We start from the raw sequence: 17,799 nt of genomic DNA on the forward strand, positions 1-17,799 counted from the left end.
CCAGATAAACAGCATGAGAACCAAGGACACCTCTAGAAGAAGAAAGAACAGCTCATGGCTCTGATTGGATAAGTGCCTGCATGAAAAACTGAAGAAGTGTTTGTGGAATGTTCTGTTGACATGTAGGGGCGAATGGGAAAGCTAGGAAAAGAAAACTTGTGAAGGTATATAAGTGATGTGAGAACTTGTAATAAATGATTTGGATTGTTCACGTCTGAGTCCGTGCATCAGATGCAGCAGTGGTGTGCCAGGAAGCCCAGCTGAAGTGCCTTTGCTCTAGTGCATGATGTGGGAAATAAGCAGGATTTGGAAACCATGATAGGCTTGGAAAATTATGATCTCATAGCTATCATGGAAATGTGGTGTGATAAATCTCATGACTGGCATACTGTGATTGAGGGCTACAGGCGTTTTTTTTTTTTTAGACGAGATAGACAGGGTAGGAGGGGAGGGGGAGTTGCCCTCATTGCTAGGAAGTGGATACATTATGAAGAGCTGTCTGAGTAACAGCCATCACCAGACTGAGAGCTTATGGACAGCCTGGTCTAGTGGCTGGTAACCCTGCACATAGCAGGGGATTGTAACTGGATGATCACTGTGGTCCTTTTCAACCTAGGTCATTCTATGATTTTATGATTCTATAACTTGACAAAAGATTCTCCGCTGAGCTGTTCTTCCAGTGTTCTTTGCAATAAAACAAGTGCTTCTGTTGTTTGGGGAGTTGAGCCCTGTAATTAGCTGTGGAATAAGGGTTGAAGATTTACAGACTTCTGAAGGAAAACTGAAAGCAGATATCTACTGCCAGTCCAGCGGCATCATCATTAATCTAAAACTACTCAGTTCAACACTGAACTGATAAAAAATGATTAAAATAAAAAATTATTTTTGTTTTTAGTGATGCCCAAGTTCATGCCAACCTCTTATGTGATTGGCATTTTATAAATTATTTCATTTTCCCTAATTTTTATGCAGTATTATCAGGCTATTTGTCCTACTTAGTCAGAGTTAATTTTAGTTTGCAAGGAATAATTCAATGTTGCCATTACTGTAGCACATTTGGCCTTGCAAAATAATTGGGAAAACCTGCTAATCTAGTGGAAAATAAATCTGCTTACAGTGAATACAATGAATATATTATTTGTACTATTGCTGTAATAAGAGCATAGGAACTGAGATAGATTTGTATCTTAAAATATAATATCTCTTCCAATTCAGTTTCCTTTTTCAAGCATGTATCCTGCTTTCAGTAGTTACTCTGTTGCCTCTTAAATTGATAAAATTGTGTATATTTTTTGAAACAGTATCTCAGACTCTGAAGTCTTCAAAGCTTGCACAATCTATTTATGTTTTGTATTGCTAAAAGGTCATTACGGTTTCTAGACTGGAAATATTTACTTTCTTAGGGGAATTGATCTGATTTTAGGGAAGTTATTGCATGTTGCAGTCTTGCTTCTTGCTGTCTAGTTGCTTTTAAAATAGAGATGATTAAAAGGCCACGGTCTTTGACACTGGGAAGGGAAGGTCTGTGCTTTCTCAATTTCTGATCTGATAGCTGGGTTAAGTGCAAGGCTAGAGGCAAGTTGCTTTGTTTTTGGCTAAAAAAACATAAACTGGGCAGTTATGCTCTTTGTTCCAACCTTTACACAGTCTGTTTATGATAAATTTGTGCAATAGGGTTGGACATTCAGAACAAACATTTTGATTAATTTTGCTGTTTGAGAGGTTTCTGCTTGTCACCAAGGGATGGATGAGCATTTCAAGATTGTTATTAGATATGTAAATAACTTTAATGTTGTGATGTATGTACATGCAGTCTACTGTTAAGTGCGGGGATTTTTGGAACGTGTGAATGCTGGAGGTGAATTTGCTGATTTACAGTATTTGTCACTTCTATCCCAAAGATCTCTGTGAAGCAATGGGAAAGCGTTTGTGCAGGTAGTAACAAAACATGGCAAGTAGATTGGGCAGAATGCAAGCAACAGCAGCTCAAAGGAGTCTTTGTAAAGTTTCCTGTGGTTGGTGGTATAGAATTCCTACAGTTTGCTGCGTTTTCTCCTTTGTCCAGGGTCGTTTCCCTACTTTTTCCCTTTTTCGACCTCCTCCTCTTCCCGTGGGTCTGCTCACCCCCTGGCAATGGAAACAGGCAGAACTATGACAGAAACCTGTTTTCATCTACCACCATCAGAGTCTATAGAAGGTGTGACTTGAATCAAACTGCTGACATGAATCAGAGAACACTCATTGTGTCAATATGAGTATGCCCAAATCAGGATTTGGAGATGGCAAAGAGCTCTTAAATATCTCGTATAAAAAATAAACGTGGGGGCCTTCATGTAGGAAAGCAAGGAGTGTGCCTGCTTGTCATTTGGGGGGTGTGTGGCATATCTGTTCTTTGCATTTACATTCCAGAGCTTTGCGTGCATCTCAAGAGTCTTATGTCGCCAGTTTGATTTTTATCAGCATTATTGAAGAAAGCCATCACTTCCCTTTTATTGTTCTTTGCTAGCTTAAATAGTTGACCAGAAGTTTGTGATTTGACTTTTGGTATTGTTTTGATGACTATCTCCCATGTGATACGTAGATGTGTAATATCACTTTCTTTTATTTAAATAAACTCTTTAACAATATGCAGACTCTACCTTGAAACAACCTCTAAATTGGAAAGTCAAGCAACTCAAAACTAGTAAATTCCAGAAATGAGCTTGCCTCTGCATTGTTAATTAAGTTCTCTTGCTGCACCTTATGATACCATCTTTAATTACGTGATCACATTAGTTTTTCTAAAGCTGCTTGCTTGATTTCATGCACAGGACAGATCTGCTTGAGGGGTGAATTGGGGTTGTAACAGCGAAGGACACTTCTGCCTGCAGGAGACTGCTCAGCTTCTATGGAAATGGGAAGATTTATGTTTAGAAGAGGGCTGATGAAAGGGAAACTGCTTTGCAGTGGACAGGTGATGTAATGAGTAGGTCAATTAAACATTCCTTTGGGTTGTTAGATATTATACTAAGCAAACTACTCAGAGCAGACTTTTTCTGCCGCTTCTAGGAAATGCCACCAATAGGTACGTGTATGTGTTGAACACATGGTAAGAAATGGAGGGGAGCATTGTTTTGCAAGCAGTGTTACTCAAAGAGATAAATAGACCCCCAGATTTTTTTCTTCAAAAGGGATAAACTGTATCGTGTTAATTGTATTGCATGGGAATATTTAGTAAATATGTCATATGCATTTTATGTGCAAGGGCTGGGGGTTAGAGGGAAGATCCTGGTTTGCAATTGAATCTTGAACATATGAACATACAGAGGAACAAGGTGGCATTTTATTAGAAACTTTTGTTTGTTTTCTGTTTGTCTCAGAAATATTAATATTGTAGCCTGGAGTTTTTTTGGCTATTTTAAACACTGCAAAATTTGCTGATGTTTTTGTGGCTGTCTGTATGTTTCACTGCTTCAAGAAGATACGTTGTGCGGAACATACCTGCAAAAGAGCAGAGATATCTGTTGCAGGGTAAAGATAAATATATTTTAGGATACATGCATAGGAATATCTACTATATGAGAAAAGAATTGCTTTATAGAGTGTGGCATCTTATGTTGCAGAGAATTGGTAATGTATTTATGTAAGACAAAGAATATCCAGGTCTTTTGGGGTTCTAATGGAGAGGGAGAAAAGCAGAACATTTCAAAATGTACTCCAATGAAAATAATTCCTCTATAATATACATGTGCTGTAGGAACATGTTGTGTGTTTATTGTCCTCCTGAACTCTTGAGTATTTTTTGCTCTGATATGAAATTAAATTAATAGCCAAGTTGGTTTGCAAAGGAAAAAAAAAAGAAGTTTAAAGCTGAGGGAGGTACAAGAAAGTGGAAACTGTGCAACACAGAAATTGGCTCTAAAAGGAATAACTTGTTCTCTTAAGCCTCTCAAATATCTGGGAGATATCAGTCTTCGTTTCATTTTAACTTTCTCTTGTGGATTTGAAACTGCTTTGATACTCAGATAGCTAGGATCTTAAATAATGGATGAAAAGGAAGTGCAAATGTTTGGTCTTATTCTCATATTCCTTTAAAAATGATGTCTCAATTTACTTGATTTTGAATGCATGAAGGTTTTTTTTCTTTTTTGTCTTTTTTAAAATATATTGTTATTATTATTATATTTGTCCTTTGGAGTAGATAGAAGTACGTGCTTCTATCTGCATGTGATGTTCAACAATTATTTCCATCTCTTTATAGCACGCTTTCTGACAGAAGCATTTAAATATTTGCATTTTTATCTATTCTTCTGATACTGTTTTTAAAAATGTAGAACTAACTTGTGCTTTTTTACTAAAGTAGTCTGTTCAACATTAGTTATTAAGGCACTCTGAACAGAGTTGTGTTTACAAGACAGAAACATAATGGAAACATAAAAATGTAGTGTATGCCTACAATGCTTACTGCATGAGCTTGATGTAAATTTGAATAGTGCCTTTGTTCAGAAGACCTGCTTGAGGATGTTAAATGAGGAAAAGTCTAAGATGGTGGTCACATATAACATGCTTAAAAATTTCCATCCTCCAATTGAATTGAAATGAAAAAAGGCTTTAGTGGTATCTTGAAGTAGATTCTCTGTGTGTATGTGTGTGTGTATATATACGTATATTTATATACACATAGAATTTGATGTATATAGATGTGTTTTGTTTTGTTTTTTTTTCTTAAACAGAGTCCTGTGGATACCAAAGCTCAAAACGGGATATTGATCTCTTCATGATGCTTGCACATCTTTTACTAACAACAGGATTTTCAACGGAAATTCAGCATGGCCTAGTGGGTTGACCTTTGGAAACTTTATAATGTCCTCTGGAACTAGTATCAGAAAAAATCAGCAGGGTCTGAGCCTGCAGGGTGTTGACCCAGAAACTTGTATGATAGTGTTTACAACACACTGGGCACAGGTAATGCTACTGAGTTTTATTGATTTGAAGAACATTGTATTGATGGGAATTTGCTTCACTTTTACTTCTGGAGTTATCCTGATTTTCTGAGGAAGAAACCTGTTTCATGCAGAATGTGACGTTGAACTGACTGCTGCAGAAAGGGGCAGTAGCATTTCTGAGATATTTCCAGTGTTAAAGAGGTTTTGTTCAAGAGACATCTTTTGACACTTAACTGCAGCAACACACTCATGTTTGGGGAGGAGCCGTTGTTCCATTGTGGTTTTGTGGCAGTTATCCTCCACAAAAGGACTAAATGCAGAGGCTTTTTCAGATAATGAACTTCATTCATTGCATGCAGAATAGAATTTAATGCAGGGGTTTGAGTGCTGGGATGATAATTATTACCCTATCTTGAAACGTATATTGAATGTTGTGAGTTTTAGGGCAGTGGTGGCCATTTGATATCACTGAAGTTGTGGCAAAGACCTATGTTGGCTTCTTTACCACTGTGAACCACCTTGTGGCATCAATGCTCTTGAGCTCAGTTACTCAGCACGAAGGGAAAGCCCTTTGATTTCAGCCCTCTCTGACAGAGAAGCTTACTGCAAATATTAAAACTCAATTTATGAAGTCTTAAGAGAACCTAGCTTCTTAATGCTTAAGAGAAGTCCAAGTTTTCAGCAGCAAGACAAGTGGCAACAACCAAATTTCAGTCTTGGATATCTAAAATATTAATGTCTAGAAAGCTTGACTGACAAACTAGAGGTATAAGTACAGTAGATATAATTTTGTTTTAAGTTCTGTGTTATGAATTTTGATGACTTTTTTCCCCCTTATGTATATAGGTAAGTGGATATTTTTGAATGTATGCTCAAATGATTGATCTGCCTTTGCTTATTTTTAGGTTCTAAAAATCTTAGAGAAGCATGATCCTTTGAAAAATACTCAGGCCAAGTATGGTGCAATTTCACCTGATGAAGCCAGCACTGTTCAGAATTATGTGGAGCACATGCTTTTCTTACTCATTGAGGAGCAAGCAAAGGATGCGTCAATGGGGCCCATTCTAGAGTTTGTGGTCTCAGAAAACATAATGGAGAAGCTTTTTCTTTGGAGCCTGCGGAGAGAGTTCACTGATGAGACAAAAATTGAGCAACTCAAAATGTATGAAATGCTGGTAACCCAGTCTCATCAGCCTTTGCTACATCACAAGCCAATCTTGAAGCCTTTGATGATGTTGCTGAGCTCCTGCTCAGGAACAGCTACTCCAACAGTGGAAACAGAGCTGGTTGTCCTCCTGAATCAGCTTTGTTCTATAATAGCCAAAGATCCTTCCATTCTAGAACTGTTTTTTCACACCAGTGAGGACCAAGGGGCTGCCAATTTCCTCATATTTTCCCTCCTGATTCCCTTCATTCATCGAGAAGGAACAGTAGGCCAACAGGCTCGTGATGCACTGCTCTTCATTATGTCCCTGTCAGCAGAAAACAACGTTGTTGCAAACCACATAGCAGAAAATACCTATTTTTGCCCAGTAAGTTGTTCTTACTTGGTCTTCAGTGTTAAACTAAGCATCATTATTCTTCTCATCCCATTCTGTCTTTTTTGATAAACATATGTTGTAACATACTACTACTTTTATTTCTACTAACAACTGTTTTACAAACATAATACTGTGTAAGCCAGGTCTGTCTCCAGATGCAGTCTTTCTGCTTGTTTCTACTTTACCAGTGCAGTTCCTTTCCTTTGGACCCACATAAGTGTTTGTGGTGTGTTGTTTTTTTCTTTGGTTTTTTTGCAGGCAGTGATTATAATTGGAAAACTGATAGGAGTAGAGCAGAACTCTTCAGGGAAGGAAACTGATCTTTCTCACCCTGAGGACCCTGTAGGATTTTGGAAGTGAAGGGAGTAGAAGTGAACCATGTTTTCTCAGGTTACGGATTCTGATGACTAAACTTGTTTACATCAATTGTGTTTATCATACTATAACATCAGTTGAACAGTCCTGTAAATGGAAGACTTGCTCTTTGTCACAGATCTTGAGGTTCCAAAAAGCCATCTTGGCCATAACACCATCATGCTATGTAGTCTGTTACAAAACTTGGTAGTAATGTTGCGCTGTTAGGTCTGGTAAATCAGTTGCACTGCATGAACAGGATATCTTAGTGATCAAACAAATAAATAGGCTAACAAACACTATATGCCTGCTTCTTCATACCTGCTCACAAAAATTGCTTTGAGATCTGCAATGGGTGGTCTCAAAACCAAGTGTAATTCTGCAGAGAAGATGCTCCTCTGCATCAGTTTTTTGGCCTGCCCATCTACCTCAACATTTGCACAGTAGGTATTCCAGCCATAGGTCCCTATTTACTCTTATATTACTATGTTCTATGAGAGTTGTGCAGAACCAGGCTTGCAGTCTGGAGGAAGCCTGTAAGTTCCAAAATGAAACTTGGAAATGGCTTCCTTTGTCAGCTGTAAATATTGCATCAAGCATCTTCTGCTGAGAGACTCCATTTGACCCTATTTAATGGATACTGCTAAAAATATGAACTTGGTAGTTAGATTGTCCCTGAGACAGATAGCATTATTGGATCCATGCTATAACTTTCATAATTACATCTTCCAATTAATTAAAAAAGAAAAATCCTTTTTACACTGAAGATAAAAGCCAACCATATTAACCTTCAAACAGCAGGGAGCCATGATTGACAATCATTCTAATTAAGATGGCCTCTTGTCAAAATGTGCTAAAATCAGACTTGTCTGAACTATAATGAGGCTGGCCTAACTCTGTAATAAAATTTTAATGCAGTGCCACAGAATTAGCTTGCTGGCACAAAATCTTTTTTAAGTGTGATGAGCTCAAGGACTGCTTTGTTCTGGTGAAAGACATCGCTGTAGATCAGTGCAATCAGAGTAGCTAACCCACATCTACACCACAAAACAGGTAGCACAGTCCCTTGCTGATATGGATTGCAATTGAGTATCACTGTGGTAATGCTGTTTCAGGTTCCTTGGCTAATTGGTTGCTAATACATTGGATTTTCTATACTGCACCTTACTGCATAGTGTAAACATGCCCTGGGATATAGTCTGGCAATAAGTCTGCTGCTTCATACGTCCAAATCTGTGCCAATATGAACCTGAAGGCTTTCTTGAAACTGTTTTTTCAGCAAACTTCAGTTAGCAGCTTTTCAATACTGGACTGTCTGTAGTGTTCAAAACTGTAGGTGAGTGAACTACAGTTGAGGAAGGGAACAGGCTGCAGCGAGGATGCTTCACTAATAAATGTTTTTAACATGGAATGTGTAGACCAACTGACAGGCCAAGTTTTCAGAGGTTTTTCTGTATCTTTGGTCAAATCATTTTATGATGTTTTGACTTGCAGCTTTCCTAAATCTGTGATTTAAGGTGTTATGTGTTTGTTATTATGACAGGAAATCAGTGTTTACATAGAATTTTGATCAGGATAGCATCCCACAGCTTCTCCATAGAACTTTGTAAATACACCACAACTTAGAAAAGCAGATGTTAAAGCAGTAAGAAGTGTGGCTGTAATGAACTTGAGAAATTCAGGCTACACATGTATAGGACTACAAATGTAGGAGGAGAAAGAAATATTAAAGGCAAGAAATTTATACATATGTGTAAATAAGATGGCTAGGTAGCAATTGATGATTTATTAACAACACAGCATTTTGTTTACGTAACGTTTCTGAGACAACAAGTCACAGTCAGTCACACAGTTTTTCATGAACCAAGACAAAGACCTTAGTTGTGGAGATTGTAAAACAGAGAGACTTGTGACTCAGTGGTGAAAAAGAAGCCATTGGAGAGGCTTGTAAAAGTAGGTAAGCCTGTAAGAATACTGTGACAATTCTAAAAAAATCTCAAATCTAGAAATTGGAAAGGGTACTGTTTCAAGTAAAACAAAAGAACAAAACCTATCTTGTTCCCCTGGGATGTGAACTCATTCATTTCTTTCCTTTTATGACAATTTTCATTGATGATTGTTGCCTTCTGGTAAACTCCACGTAGTGCATATGTGTGTATTATTTAGTATGTCTTCTTATTGAACGTGAAGAGTTCTGCTACTAATTTGAAACAGTAGTTCTATTTATACCACATTCTTCAACCAAAATTTTCAGATGCTTTTTCTTTAATGTAAGTAGAGGAAATGGCTTCCATTGGGCATGTTCCTCAGTGTTTCAGAAATGTAATTTCACATAGAGCCATTTGCTGCTCCATAACAAAAGTAATCTGTCACTTGTTACCTCAGTAGGTCAGACAAACTAAAGAATTCCTCACCTGAAGACGTGGAGTGATTGTGAACTTGCTGCTTTAGTTGCAAGTAGTGTTGTTTGCCCAAAGTCAGTATTGTGCTTCAGAACTAAACTTCCGTGTCAAGGAGAAATGCAGATAGGGTGCTGCTCTGAAAATCAGTTTGCTTTCTGTGAGTGTGTGAGTTTATGAATAGCAATGAAGTTCTAAGCAGACAATGGAAAACCAAGTGTGCATTAATTAACTGATCGCAATGCAGATAAAACTCAAATTCTCTATAAAGAATTTCTTCCTAAAATTTTCTTTAGTCGGGGTTTGTGAGTGTAGGTGTGGATGGGGGGGGGGGGGGGGGGGGAGGGGTTATGTATATTTATATAGGTCTGCTGAGATCCTCATGTCTTCCAGCTTTGTGTTCTTCTACCAAGACCCAAGAAAAGAGCTCTTCAGTTCAGAAGAATATGCTTGTATAAGTAAAGCTTGTGATCAGAGGCTTTAGATTTTAGGTTTCATAGCATATTTCCTGCAACTTGTATATATATACAAACACATATATGTAGAGCATGTATTTTATATTTGTCTATCTGTGAAAAAAATAGTTTCCCACGGTATTTTTTTTCCATTATATTTGGCTTGATTATGCCAGAAGAATTCCTTCAAAGTTAAGTGATTTTAGAAATGGATAAGATTCAGAAGGATTGTCTTTGTCCTACTAAGTGGGTTAGCATATGTAATTGGTTACACTTGCATGTCAACAGGACCTAAATCCCCTTGGTTGCTGAGCTGTACTTTGTCAAGAATTTGTTTTCTAATAGATAAAACATTTGTGTTTCCTCTGGGCTTTAACTGTTTAGCCATGTACACATCAAGTAGCTGTTACTTGAAAGAGAAAAAATTCCTGCAAGAGTCTGTTGAATGACAGCTAAAAAGATTTGCATCAGGTTGTGTCTGAATACCCTTAAAATGAAGATCATCTTAAATGTGTCCTGAAGTTGTAGAAAATTATGTCAAAAGGGTAAAAATTGTAATTAATAGTTTAAAAGCTTCCAGCGTCAAATAGCAATAATAATTGAAAGCTTGTTCTGAAACTGCCAGTACTCAAAATATATTCTTTACCATATAAAAAGCCTTTTGGAAATTTGCTTTTTGAATTGTAACTAAAACTTCTAACTAATCTACGTGAATTGGCTAAAAGCCTTAATATCACTGGAAACAATGTCCGTGTAGTTATTTATTTCAAGTTTTTGTTTATTTCTTCCCTTTTCTGTTCCAAGTAAATAAGGAAGGTTGATGAAAAAATATATGTAGTGAGAATTTACTTTTTTGTGATATGGACTCAACTGAATACCAATGTCTATGAATAGAAGTCAACATACATCTGTGGCCATAGTGAGGCTGAACTTCACTATTGTTGATGGTGACACTTCCCTCACCATTTCTGTTTTCTCTTATTTCCTATTGAAATAACTTCACATAGGCACACGTAAGCAGTAACATGCAAATCACCTCCTTGTGACAGAATGTTACAGTGATTGCTGCTTCTGGAGGGGGTTGAAGGGAAATGTAAAATCGTGTTGTAACCATCATTTCTGATAAAGAATGAGAAAGCTCATAAAGAAAGACAAGCTGCACTTTCCCATCTCTTTCTCCCAGATAGGAGCTCCTGGAAGAATTATATTATATAGAAGACTCTTTAAAATACTCATGTTTTTCTGCCACATAACTCTTTTCAAGAGGAAACTGAATTAATCATAACACTCTGTCATGTTACTGAAACAAGCAAGAGAAATGATTTGTTGTGTGGCAATGTTATTGATACAGATGAACATTTGGGAAGTTAACATTTCTCTTCTGTTTTTGAAATACAGGTGCTGGCAACAGGGCTAAGTGGCCTCTATTCATCTTTGCCTACAAAGTTGGAAGAAAAAGGAGAAGAGTGGCACTGCCTGCTGAAAGACGACTGGCTCTTATCGCCTGCACTTGTGCAATTCATGAATTCTCTTGAATTTTGCAATGCTGTGATACAGGTAATGGAGCAAAGTTGAAATAGTGGTTTTATAAACTCTGCAGATTTTTTTGAATTAGCAAGTTTGTTTTCTTTTATTAGTTATGCCAACAGATTTTACTTATAAAGTGAAGGCTTTGTGCTGTTTGTCCCAGTTATAAGGATAAATTAATGTGTTTTTGGATTTCAGATGACAGATGTTAATGAATTCATCATAGGTTTTCAGACTTTTGATATTTCATCACATAGTTGTGAGCATCTTTTGTATTTTCAAAAACAAACAATCACCCAATGTATTATTGCATTTTATTGCCACTGTTGACATGGGCAGTAAATTGAATCCTTTTGAATATGGGGGAAAATAGTCTTTATATATATAAGCATTAAAAAAGCACTCTCTTTATATCTGAACTCTCACAATAGCGTACAAAAGAAAATAGTCTGTTTCACCTTGCAGTGCACGCTGCATTAAAAAGAATGAAACGAAACACTTTCCTAAGCAGACTCTTTCTAGGAATATAATTTCATTGTAGATTGGCCTGCATAGAATCCAGTCTGTTCCTAATGATTATTTCTTGATTAGCTGTTTTTCCCCCCCAACCCCCCTCTTTTTCTGGCTTTAATCCCTTACTTTGTATTGCTATTAAGGACATAGGGCCTTATATAGCCCTCATCCAATATTTTATTTAAATATGCTGCAAGTTTTATACAAATGGTGAATATTTGTGTTATTTGAAGAGAAATATGCTGAGTAGGATTGAAAATTGAGTCACATTCACTTTTAAGTAAAATATATATTTTAGTGGGATGCTTACAAAATATAATTGCTGCTGTGAAAGTAATGCCTTCTGTTTTACTATGTCGGCCCACCACGTCAGAGGTAGATGTTGGTGTTATGGCAGTTGAGGTTGGACCATCCTGCTAAGATTACGTTATATTCTGTTGCCATGCTGGGTGGTGTGTTTTAGGAGTGACAACAGTGACTTGAAAGGCAAGCTGCATTCCAGATAGCCATACACAGCTGTCACACCATAGAATGAAGAGCGTCTCAATCAGCTCACACATGTGAATTGTTGGGTTATAACCAGGGAACTGTGTATACAGCTGAATTGCATTGGAAATGATGGTGTCAACAAAGTTTTTACCAGGTGGATCTCATGAATACTCTTGCAGGAACACCATGATCTTTAAGGTCTTTTCCAACCTGAGCAATTCTGTGATTCTATGACCTGTTGGACCAGTATGAGACTGAAGGTTACAGTTTCCTGGATTGCATCATTACTGATGTTGGGATGTGGTGTCACCACTTTGAGCTGGAGTCACAATGGTAGTCTGCAGATTGGTGATGTGTGATCTTCTCATCCGAGGAAAAGTTTGAGATGTGGCCCTTGGAGGGTAAAATGATGAGTAGTGTGTTTCTGGATAGGAATGCGGTGTTCCTTCTTTCTGAATTTCCTCAAACTGGGACAAACCTTCAGCTCTGACCACTGCATTGTGTCACTGTCTAATCTGAAGGCATGAACTTCCAGGGTTAGGCCAGAAAAGTGGACAGCCTTTCTCTTGCAGCATGACAACACCAGGCCCTGTACTAATTTGAAGACCATGGAGCACATTGCTCATCTTGTCTAGACTGTCCTGCAGCACCCTCTGTGTATTCTGGATTTGGCAACTTCTTATTTCCATTTCTTCAGGCCAGTGAAAAATGGACTGCATGGGCAACATTTCCTGGCAACAAGATTGTTAGAGCAGTAGTGAAATAGTGGGTCACCTCGGCTGGTGCAGATTTGTATGCATGTGGCATGCAGGCTCTTATTCATCACTGATAAAAATGTATAGCTAATGAGGACTGTGTTGAAAAAGTGTTAGGTAGCTGAGAATTTGTTCTATCAAGTGGTGTTACTGTGCTTTTTGTTGTAGCTTACATGGAAATAGATGGGAGGCATTACTTTCAGAATGACTTACATACATTAAACAACTGATTGACTATCAAAACATTGAACAAGTGAATAATACCAGCTGTCATTGTTTAAATGTAATATACAGGTGTTTTTTTTAAAGTTTATAACCAACCTGTTGAATGTGTAATGTAGGTTTTATTTTAATTTGTTTGTTGTTGTTGTTTTGGGGTTTGTTTGTTTGTTTTTAATTTTTTTCAACAATCGTTTGGAAAAAACATACATGAATGGTGTATTCTTACCCAATAGCTAGAGAGTACTTTTGCTTATTTACTATTGAAACATAGGTAAACAGCTGTTGCTGTTTTTTCTTATAAAAGCAGAAGTTAATGATGGCAAATCCACTTTCAATTGACCCTGACAAGGTTGGAAGACTTAAATTTAGAATCTCAAGTCTTCCCTTGATGCATGGGCATGCAGTCTTTGCTGTTTATCCGTTCATCTTTGCCAACCTGCAGGGAGATTGAAAAGCCCTGTTCTCTAACTTTGGCAGGCTTATTGTAAATAAACACAGTTGGTGTATTTTCTTGGAGGAACAAAACATCTTTAAGAATCTGCATCAGAGAAAATGTTTTGTGGTGGATAAATGAGCATGTGTGTTTTTAAATGAGAAAATGTTTTGGTATTGGACAGCACTAGTATCTTCCTTGTCTTGTTTAAAGTCTCACTGGTATTGTTCTCTGTCTTTCTCTTCCATCTCTCTTTCCCTTAGGTGGCACATCCCTTGATACGTAACCAGCTGGTGAATTACATTTACAATGGATTTTTAGTGCCAGTAATGGCTCCCGCACTCCATAAGGTCAGTGGTGAATGCAAGCACAACCTGAATTAGTAACAGGCAAAAGCACTGTGGATAATGCCTTTTTAAAGATACTATTGAATATAGTATCAGTAGTGAGCTCTGTATAAATGAGTGAATGCTTTCTTTCCATACTATGTATTTACATTATGCCAGTAACTAAGCAAGAGGTGGATATATTTGAAAACATTCAAGATTCTCTAAAGAAATGAACAAAAATATTTTTGTTGTGCTAAGTTGACATACCATCAAAATCGATGAACTTTTAGACAGAACTTCATGATGGCAGACATATTTCCAGGATGATTTTTTTCTAACTGAACATTTTTCCAAAAGGAAACGTTCAATCAAGAAATGTTACACTAATCTTATCTAAGATAGTGGTGTTTTTTCTGCTTCATTCTTGCAGTTGGTAAAAGTCTTTTTGTAATGTTGAGAAGAAATGGGTTTGATGTCAGTTTTCTAATGTATTAGAGTGCAGTTTATATTGCTTAGAAGAAAAAAAAATCTCTTCTACTCTTCTGAGTTTTAGGAATTATCCTTCACAAAACATTCCGCTCATATTGGTGAATTAGTGTATNGTAAGAGAGAGTGTTAGGTAATTAGGAAATTGAAGAATGTCATTAGCAGTCATCTTTTACCTGAAAAAAGAATATCTTGTTTGAGCAGAAAAAGCAGGAGTTGCTGAGAATAAAAATCAATTCTTTTTTAGCTATCCAACAGAAGTTGCTATGACAAGAGAACTTAGTTTTTAAAGGTCTACTAATTTTTCCTAAGCCTGCCAAGCAGAAAGCAGTACACTTGTTCAATTTATCAGAGACCAGTGGAACGCCATACCCTGCCTTCTAGTGTAGGACTTGTCTTGGCAGTAAGTAATAAGCAGTGTAGAACTGTTAATAATTCAGCAGACTTCAACCATTTGGGAGCTTGGAAAGGACTGAAATAAAATCTGGCTGCAATCCAGATCAAGTTTTTAGTTTGCCATTGAGATAGTTCAACACCCTACCTGGAGGTAATCTTTTTTTCTTGTGCATCTTGACTTTATCCTGTACTGGCTCTGCAGAATACAATCAGAAGTGAAAAGGTAGGCACTTCAGGTCAAGGTTACGGATTGCAAGTGAGATGTCAGAATGCAGCCATGGGATTCTGGATTTAGTGAGCATTGTGTTTGCCTCTAAAGCACTGAAGACAAATTTCAGGGTTTCTGAATACTGCAGCTGAATGCTATCCTTATTGGTCAATAAAAGTGTTAACTCAGTTTCAGTATTCTCCTTCTGATGCTATTTAAGGCCTTTAAAATATGCTGTTCAGATTAGGGTTGGGTTTTTTTTCATGTAATGGAAATTTTGTTGAACTTCATTTATAAATTCTGAAGTTGGGTGAAATAATCCTTCCCTTGAAAGTGGAGGTGTTGGCTGCTAACATATGTAAGCTTCAAGCCTAGGTCTTTCCTAAGCCGCTACATTCTGTTGTTTCTTTTTTTTTTCTTTCAGTAGTGTACCTTTTCTTGATTAGCATAAAGTTTGAATTTCTTCTCATAAAAAATTAACTATTTTATGTATTTAAATGCCAAAGACTTTGAATGAAGAAGATGGATTGCACCATCTAGTGGATTTGACATAAGGCTCTCACGTATATGTGACCAAAAACCCACAGCAAAAGGAAACAAGTAAAAAGAGGCACCTCTGACCTCTTCAGTCTTACTTTAGTTTAACAGGAAATAAATATTTCACATCTTTACTTTTGGGACAGATGTCTCTGGATTAAAACAGATGCCCTGAAGCTCTTTCATATAATTCAGTCATTTGTAGTTGTTGTTCGAAAAGTCCATGCTAGGTTGAGAAGTAAGCAAGTGCCACCCATTTGGGAACTGTAGTGTTACAGTTAACCTTTTTCTTTTACCCTTTTAGTAAAATATGGGAAAAAGTTTCATGGGCCAAAATGAGAGAGGCCAGGCACATCACTGTGTTTTCAAAAACAGAAATGCTTTCATTAAACACAAGAGTAAAAATGCATCTTGATTTGATTGTTTTTAACTTGATAAAATTTGTTTGGTATCCTAGAATGTGGTATCCTTGAGTTGCTCTGACTCATTCTAGCTTATGAGTTCAAATACAGTGAGTATATGAACATGGCATAAAAGCCTTATTTGGAAGGCAGAGCTGTGGAAGGTTAAAGAGGGAGTAAGAAGAGAGAGAATTATTGGTGCTGCTTCCTTTCCATGTAAATCTTACTAGTAGAATTTAATTGGTATGAAACAGCTGCTTCTGATTGATAACTCTGAGTGATAGGCATGGAAGGAAGGAAGGGAGTCCAGACTTGATGTGGCATGCAGTCCCTAACATCCCACACCCAACCTGTGATTTTAACTTAATGCAGAATTCAGAAAGGACATGAGCTTTTCATTCTGGCCATACCACTTCAGACTTGTTCTCTATGTGTTCTAATTTTCCTTCAAGAAGTACATTTTTTGAGTACAACGTATCTCTGCAGTGGGATGCACTTGATTTTGTTCTTTTTGAAAAGACATCTCCCAGTTAAGAATGTATGCATCTAGGAAAGACATCTTCAATGTTCTGTGTTTTCATTGTGTTACAATTTGATTTCTGTTTAAAACATCAGCAACATAAACAAATCACAGTAATGTGACTTCCTGTCTGATTCGCAAATTTAATTTAGGTGATTCAAGTATATAAAATAAAATAAACCAAGCAGGCATACAAGCAGCATTTGATAAATTGTGTAGCAAATAGCCTCATTATCTTTTAATCCCTCTTGGAGCAGCAGCAGCATCGGTTTGCCTTTGCAACTGATGTAGTCAGATAAAAGGAAAATGTCTGATATGAGGATGGTTACTCTCTTCTGGCTTAAAGCAGAGACTCCTGTGTTGTACTGCCCAGACTATTCCTTCATCCCCTCTTTACAGAACCTCAGTGTGGCAGAGATTGGCAGGCACCTCTGCAGGTTGTCCTGTTTAACCTTCTTGCTCAAACAGGATTGGCAAGGACAGGTTGCTCAGAGAAGCACTGTGCTTTCTGTTTGCTTACTTCTGTTTTTTTTGTTTTTTGTTTTGGTTTTTTTTTCTTTTTTTTTTCGTTAGTATCAAATTAGAATATCCTGGGTTTCATTTGTTGGCTTTTTGTTCTTCCAGTATGCATCACTGATGCTCACTCATCTTTGCTCCTTCCTGTCTTTTATTTGCACATGGTGCTAATATCCTGCTGAGCCTTCTGTTCTCTCAGCTGAACAATCCTAGGTCTCTTAGGTTCCCTGATATGATAGATGCTCCCATACCATAATCAGCTTTGTCGCCTTTGGCAGCACTAGCTCCAGCTTGTCTGTGCATTTCTTGTCCTGGTTATACCAGCACACTGGATTCATCTTACCAGTGCTGGGTTAAGTGGAAGGGTGCCCCGGGGCAAACCTGCTGGGAATTCTTCTCCTGATGCCTAGCAGACTGTCATTCACCTTTGCTGTAAAAATGCATTGCTAACTCATAGCCAGTTTTTTGTCCACTTGCTCATTCTTTCCTGAAAAGCTGCTTTCCAGCCAGTCAGTTTCCAATGTATACTTGTCTTGAAATTATTCCTCCCCAGGTGCAGGGATCTGCATTTGTCTTTTTGAACTTGGTGAAGTTCCTTTTTGCCTGCTTCTTCAGACTGTCGAGGTTCTTCTGAATGGCAGCACAGCCATCCATCAACTTCTCTGCCCACTTTTTTAACGTCTACAAACTTACAGGAGGATACACTTCATCAAAGTCATTTGTAACGATACTAAACTGCACTGGCCCCAGTCTAGACCACTCATCACCAGCCTCCAGCTGGACCTTGCATTGT

General features: G+C 37.5%; 1 protein-coding gene across 1 annotated transcript in view; it reads left to right on the forward strand.

The window, feature by feature from the left end:
- The window catches only part of FAM160A1 (family with sequence similarity 160 member A1), a 77,405-nt gene that overhangs the window by 39,060 nt on the left and 20,546 nt on the right, over positions 1–17,799 (forward strand). Inside the window, exons 3-6 of the mRNA XM_015861123.2 lie at positions 4,713–4,944; positions 5,831–6,457; positions 11,073–11,231; positions 13,877–13,963. Coding sequence (XP_015716609.1) covers positions 4,843–4,944; positions 5,831–6,457; positions 11,073–11,231; positions 13,877–13,963 — 975 coding nt within the window. The 5' untranslated portion in view covers positions 4,713–4,842. The remainder of the gene's footprint in view (positions 1–4,712; positions 4,945–5,830; positions 6,458–11,072; positions 11,232–13,876; positions 13,964–17,799) is intronic.

The sequence above is a fragment of the Coturnix japonica genome, chromosome 4 (assembly GCF_001577835.2).
Source record: "Coturnix japonica isolate 7356 chromosome 4, Coturnix japonica 2.1, whole genome shotgun sequence".
Classification (NCBI taxonomy): Eukaryota; Metazoa; Chordata; class Aves; order Galliformes; family Phasianidae; genus Coturnix; species Coturnix japonica.